This window comes from Ranitomeya variabilis, chromosome 2 (genome assembly GCF_051348905.1).
Source record: "Ranitomeya variabilis isolate aRanVar5 chromosome 2, aRanVar5.hap1, whole genome shotgun sequence".
Lineage (NCBI taxonomy): Eukaryota > Metazoa > Chordata > Amphibia > Anura > Dendrobatidae > Ranitomeya > Ranitomeya variabilis.
Window position 1 is genome coordinate 32361357 of NC_135233.1, and position 7511 is coordinate 32368867.

At 38.9% G+C, this 7511-nt stretch overlaps 1 protein-coding gene across 2 annotated transcripts in view; it reads left to right on the top strand.

The window, feature by feature from the left end:
- SLC30A10 (solute carrier family 30 member 10) overlaps positions 1-5776 on the top strand; it is a 60366-nt gene extending 54590 nt beyond the window's left edge. For both annotated transcript variants that reach the window (XM_077282251.1, XM_077282250.1), the window contains exon 4: positions 1491-5776. In XM_077282251.1, coding sequence (XP_077138366.1) covers positions 1491-1969 — 479 coding nt within the window. In that variant the 3' untranslated portion in view covers positions 1970-5776. The remainder of the gene's footprint in view (positions 1-1490) is intronic.
- The last annotated feature ends 1735 nt before the right edge of the window (positions 5777-7511 follow it).

The following is a 7511-nucleotide window of genomic DNA, read 5'->3' on the forward strand; positions in this document are numbered from 1 at the left end:
TCCTGAGCACAATTTAAAGGGGAATACTTTCAAAATCTGCTTTTGACCTCGCTTTCAATGATGATTGTGTATCTGGGAACTCTTGTTTCATGGGATGACCAAGATACACATTTATTCATTAGTAGATGGTGGCCCGATTCTAACGCATCGGGTATTCTAGAATATGCATAGTAGTATATAGCACAGCCCACGCAGTATATAACACAGCCCAGGTAGCATATTGCCCAGCCACGTAGTATATAGCACAGCCACGTAGTATATTGCCCAGCCACGTAGTATATAGCACAGCCCCGTAGTATATTGCCCAGCCACGTAGTATATAGCACAGCCACGTAGTATATTGCCCAGCCACATAGTATATAGCACAGAGACGTAGTATATAACACTGGCCATGCAGTATATAACACAGCCCACGTAGTATATAGCAATGTGGGCACTATATCCCTGTTAAAAAAAAATAATTAAAATAAAAAATAGTTATATACTCACCTTCCGGCGGCCCCCGGATCCAGCCGAGGCATTTAGCGATGCTCCTCGCGACGCTCCGGTCCCAAGAATGCATTGCGGCAATAACACGTGATGATATAGCGGTCTCGCGAGACCGCTACATCATGTCCGGTCATTGCCGCAATGGATTCTTGGGACCGGAGCGGGAAAGGCGCCGGAAGGTGAGAATATAATGATTTTTTTTATCATTATTTTTAACATTAGATCTTTTTACTATTGATGCTGCATAGGCAGCATCAATAGTAAAAAGTTGGTCACACAGGGTTAATTGCAGCGTTAACGGACTTCGTTACACCGCGTTATGCCGCGGTGTAACGCAGTCCGTTTAACGGACTGCTAAACCGCTATGGGGGCACTGACTGGAGGGCAGTCGGGAGGGGGCACTGACTGGAGGGGAGTAGGGAAGGGCAAATTTGCGGCCGGACTGTGCCTGTCTCTGACTGGTCGCGGCCGGCCGGCCGCAACCAATCAGCGACGCGGGATTTCCGTGACAGACAAACAGACGGAAGTGACCCTTAGACGATTATATAGATAGATGTGTAACAAAGCCTTAGGATTCATTTTATTGTCCTAAAATAATTTATAGGAAAGGAAGCTGGGATTTTATTTCCTATTTTTTTAAAATTTCCATTAAAAGTATAACAAAAGGTTCATACAGAAGTTTCTCATCACAATTGGAAGTAAAAAATAAACTTTTAGGTAGTTCAGTGATCCTGAGCATAATTTAAGGGGGAACACCTCCAAAATCTGAAATTAATAAATGTTTCAATTGACAACTCATCATGAAACTCTTGTTTAGTGTGGTGAGTGTGTTGACCCAGTACACATTTAGGTATAAAATAGCTTTGATTAATTTAATTGTCCTAAAATAATGTGTATTTATATCTTATTTTTATTATTATAGCAGCTAATTCTTATCTTGCCTATACATTTTTTACAAATTTTAATTTATTAAAAAAAAAATTTCATTTCACATTATGCAGGTGAAAAAATTTCCGTGGTACCAGGGGTAAAAAGTATCCATGAAATTCACGTTTGGGAGTTAGCCAGCGGGAAGAACATCGCAACGCTTCACGTGAAGTTTCAGAGCCTTGAAAGCTACACCTTGGCCAATCACATCATTCGTAAAATCTTCCACACAGAAGGCGTCCATGCCGTCACGCTTCAGGCGGAGTTCACGGAAGCCAAAGACTTCTCCTTGGCATGCAATGCTCCATGCATATCCAAGAAATGCGATGCGAGCCTCTGCTGCAGCCAGGAGCTGGCACCATTTGGTGAAACGACTGGCAAAGCCCTGAAGAAGGGCAAGACATCTCAAGTGTGGTACAAGAGCAATGACATAATTACTGATGTTGAGAATCCAATTGATCCCTCATTTGAAGAGACTCCAGAAGTCAAGGTGATTGCTAATGGCATAAGTTCAGAAAATGAGGCTCTGAACAACAAGGCCACCCGTTTTTAGACTATTGGCATGGACTTGGAGGCCAATATGAACCCCTGAGGACCAAAGTGACTTTTCAGATCTATAGTCCATGTTTTGACGTGGGCTGTGCTGGGTATCTCGGTCTACTTTTCCGTTTTAACAGATAGACATCAGGGCCGACAGCATGAATGTCTTTGGATTGTAGAGTCCACTGAATGTACCGTACTAATATTGGTAACACACAAATATATGTTTTAGTACAGCAACACAATGGCTCTTTGGGTAAATGATGGAGGATAAGCCCTAAAGTGGGCAAATCGTAAGAGCCATATTGTCATCAACTCTAATCTAATCAACTCTAATTTTAGGGGCAGATTTTATAAATTTCCCATAAGGGGGTTAAGAAACCCATATTCATATACCCTATAACTTACTATAGTGGGGTTCTGCTTTTCAAGACCCTAATTTATAAGCCACATTAGGAGCATCTGTACAGACCGATTCTTGTGCTGGAGGTCCTAGCATGTCAGTTCTTCTTTTGACCTGTGGAGGAGCTGCAGGAAATTGATCACTTGCTATCTAAGCTTATAATTGAGGGACTATTCTCACGAAAGAAAGGTTTGTCCATAGCTGATAACATCTTTAAAGAGCACGTCCAATTACCATCGATAATAGTATCTGTAGAATAGAAAGCTTTCCTAAAGTGGATGGTAAAGCGGTTTTATGAAATATGCTACTTTAAAGATGTTTATTTTAATTCTAAATAATACTCCCATCATGCCTCATGGCAGAGAACAGATAATAAGCACCAGAAAGTAAAGGAACACAACGGTCTTTATGAGTGCTGCCCCCTATGGACAAGAATATAACCACTATAGTACTGCCCCCTATGGACAAGAATATAACTACTATAATACTGCCCCCTATGGACAAGAATATAACCACTATAGTACTGCCCCCTATGGACAAGAATATAGGTATTACAATACTATTTCCTTTGAACAAAAATATAAATATAAGAAAATAATTATATATAATCTAATACTGCCCCCTATAAATGAAAATATGGGTTTGGCTGTAGGAAAATGTTCACATTTTATTGAAATTGACTTTCTAAATGGACCTGAAAGATGAAGTGAAGGTTTTATCTGATTTTTTTTAATTCATTTTCACTTAAATTTGTCAGGGCTGCTATAAAGCACAATTTTTTACTTTTACAATCACTTTTGGGGTGTAAACTCTGTTGCTGTGTATATTAGTGATTGACGTTCCTATATTATGTATCTACACTATATATTTCTCATTTATTATTGTTTCGAATAAATAATGATAATGAACATTGAAAATTATAGATTACGCTTTTAAAAAAGGTTTATAAATATCTTAATATTGAATTGTTAGTCCATTGAGACGATCCCCTGTCTACTGCTACAAACTGCATCTCTTGGTTTGGAGGACCATCGTGAATTACGTGGACAGCTTATCGATTTAAAGTGTAACCGTCACTTTAAATATTTTTTGTAAATCAATAGAACACATGAAAATAGGCAATTTTGTAATATATTTTATCTGGGAAAATCTTCTTTTGGTTTTATTTTTCACTTTTACTAGAAGATTACAGTTGCTATTCATAACTTTCTATGGAGAGGGGAGGGGCAGATACAGACATTCTGCTGCAAGTTCTCCTGCTGCAAGTTCTCCTGCAGCAATTTACACTTTAAATAGTAGCTGTGTAATGCTTCATTTCTCCTGTGGTGGCGCTGCAGAGAAATTAAACTCTTGCTGTAAGGTTTCTCTACCAATTATTTCTGATCACTGAGGTTACCACCAATAGGTATCTGGTGATCTACTGTACCTATCATGTGACCTATCCAATAAAAGGGATTGTCCAAAATGTCTAACCCTTTTAAATTTTCTGAAATATACACTGGATTATATTGTATATATTTACACCACTATCATAAATGGTCTACAATCTGTATTTACTTGTGTTTTATATTATCACTGTATTTGTCTACAGATAGAAAGTTATTAATATTTCCATCAGATTTATGTAAAATGTAATAAATTAACCGTTTTTCCCCCCAGTAAACCTAAAATGTATAAAACATAATATTAAAACCCAGATTCATTTTATTATTATTTAAAGGGTTTCTCCACCATACCAGGAAGGTGTGCCCTAAATTCCATAAATATCTGAAATAAGTACTAAGCTATAGATTACAGACCTCATCTCTCTGATGATAAAACTGTTTTTGTTGCCCATAGCAACCAAATCAAAGCTCAGAATTCAAAATGTAAACTGTGTTAGAAATTTGAATTCTGAGTTCTAATTGGTTGCTATGGGCAACAAACAGTGAAGTGAGCCACATATTTTTTTTTTTTTTTTTTGGGGGGGGGGGTGTCTACTATAGTTAAAGGGGATGTGTGATCTTGGAAAATTAGAAATGGTGCCATTCCTGTCCAAGACTTGTGTCTGATATTTCAGCTCTGCCTTTTGTAAATCATGGATCACCCCTTTAAGTCCAGCAATAAGCATAACGCAGTGACTGCTCCTTTATTAGAAGACCCCCTTATGCATGGAACCACACCATATCTTGGATGGTAGAGAGTCCACGTCATGAGCAGGCAGACTTTTATATTGAGATGTTAAAGGGGTTGTCCACGTTTAGCACAAAAGTCTGCAGTCACTTCTTGTGACTGCAGACTTGCGAATCTTCATAATGCGTGCTGTCAGGATTCTCCGGAGGTTTATGTGACTGCAAGTATGTGATATGCATACACCTGGATACATTCCGACTAGACGTGCTCATTTCAAGTGTATTGAAAGAGGCCGCATGCGTCTAGTCGGAATGTGACCGGAAGTATGCATATCGCCCCATCTTGCCGCAGTTACTGGAGAATCCAGAGACATGGACAACCCCTTTAAGGTCTACACTGATATACTAGCCTGCGATAATAAAAATGAAATAGACAAAAAGTAACCAATTTGACCGGATTGTTGGAAACCGTCAACCAGATGCTGACTCTGGTTCTTATTAAATGCTATATCTCTTTATAACACTTAATCAAAAGTGTCGTGTAGTGAATAACTTCTGTCCCCCGATGTCTTCTTAAAGGAGCTTTCAAGGCTTTGATATCAAATCAGTAGGTATCTAACCCCCATCATCCCCACCGTTCAGCGTAGTGTTATGCATTTTCTAGTGGCTATACTTGGTATTGCAGCTCAATCCCATTCACTTGAAGTCGGTGCTAAAGAGAAGCTGTAGTGCCGGGGATGGTAGCTACGAAATATATGGAGCTCTGCCTAATAAACAAACAGGAGGCGCGGTATCGGAAGTCACATGCCCACCGATCTGATATCGGTGGCCAAACCTAAGGATAAGCACTTCATGTCACCTACCCTGAGACATTTTGGATCTTGATTTTTTTTTTTAATTACAATGTCCCCACATTATTAAAACAAGAGCAAACGACAAAACTGGAATAAAATAAGACCGTAATACGATCTGAGAATACAACCTACGGTACTTGTTGATGGTTTCCAACTAGCAAAATGTTTATAATATTTAAAAAAAAAAAAAAAAAAGTTAAGCGAATCCAGTAAAACAAAAAAAAAAATACTGACTATATGACACGAAAAAAAAAATATTTTATAAAGGCAAAAGACCCCCCCCCCCCCAAGAAATAATAATAATAAAAAAATACTATACCTGTTATAATGTAATTTCTGTTGTACATGTGCGACACTGTGTTCTTTATTTTGTGTGTTCTGGTTCTGACTGTACTTTTTGGACATTTATATGAAAAAAGTGAACAAATAAAATAAAGTGTTTATTTTTATAACTTTGTGTTTCTGTATCTTTGATGGAAAGGTTGATGTTGGATGTTAGACGATTTTCTCTTCTAAAGGGGGCACTTTGGACAAAAGTTTTAGCCAGTGTTTTGCGCAGTGACTATATTCACCCACCTGCTGAGACCGACATTATGTTCTTTTGACCACGATGGCCACCACAGAAGCATAGGGGACTGTAGTATTAAGAGATTTATACACCATCGAGAACATTTTTTTTTATTTATATGCATGTATTTTAGCTAAAAATCTTTTTTTGTATTTGCATTTTATTAAGTGTTTCACTGTTTAACCTCTATAACCTCAGTCTATTGCTGGCTGCAGAACGAGTTAACTGAGAATCAGTCAGTACGCTCATTTTGACGTGAAAAACTTTCTAACTCTTATCTGTTTTTTTTTCTGAGCTCCTCTCAGCTCACTCATGGCCACAGACCACATCAAAATTATATAAGCCAGGAAACAAAGAACCCATAAAAGCCAAACTGTGCACAATTGTTAATGAAACCAAATTGCAAAAATGAGATTTAGCCCCAAATACATGCATTTAAGTAAAAAAAAAAAAAAAAATTGTGTCCCCAAAGGCGGATGATTTTTTGACCCCTTCTTCAACAGCACAGTAAAGGGAGGGGAATCGAAGTTCAAAATGACCACTGCCTCCTATCCCACTGCAGCAACCATCATGGATGCAGGACGAATGGAGCTCCAGTGTCAGTGTAAAGCTCAGCAGGCGGAAACCAGCACCAAGGAGGGTGACTACACATGGCAGATGTACAGTCACTTCTCAGATCCAGGGTGCAGGCTCACTTTAATGTCCTCCCATGTCATGATGTCTTATGTGATAGGTTAAGTTTTTGCGAAAAGGCATTGCCCCATTTTAGCAAGTTATCATTTATTCATCAGCTATCCCCCATCAATTCTGAGAATTGTGCTTTATTTCAGGGGTGCAATGTCTGTGGACGCCCGCTACCACTCTAGTCACCTATCCTGTAGAGTTGTGGGCTTCTCTGATATATTGTGCTATGCCTAGTCTGGCCTGCGGGGGCAGTGCATGATATAAGGAGTCCTTATTTGCTTTGTGTATTAGACCTTACACTGTACCTTTAAATCTGCCCCATTACATTCAGATCGAGAAAGTGTGACCGTAAGCAATAGGAAAAGTAATTAGTAGTCGTCTCTCTGCTGTACACCCAAAGCGCTGGTGGCAATGTAGAGAGAAGAAACTGATAAGCGGCCATAAATACCCGACCAGATCTGCACAGATTTGAATCTTACGTTCTATAAAATCACATTGTAAGTTTCCATTAAAAATCGATTTTCCTCACTGACCCTATCTCTCTAATGAGATCTTATACGAGTGCAAAGAGAAGCAATAGCCAAGTCATGAAGTCATTAACTTGTTATAATGAGGGTAGAGGGCAATAATCCATCAAGACAACCCCACGATCAATGTCAATGGAAGAATGGAAAGTTCTAATCATCGAGTGTAGAGATGAGCCACCTCCCTAGTGTTCGGGTTTTCTTCGGTTCGTCGAACAGGGACATGTTCGACGAACTGTTCGATGAACACCGTCGAACCCCATTGAAACTAATGGCAGGCAAACACAAACACATACAAACACATGGAAAACACATAGAAAACACCTTAAAAGGTGTCCAAAAGCTGACAGACTGCTCAGAAGACACAACAAACACATGGAAAAGTCACAACTACATATAGTCATGCGAAAA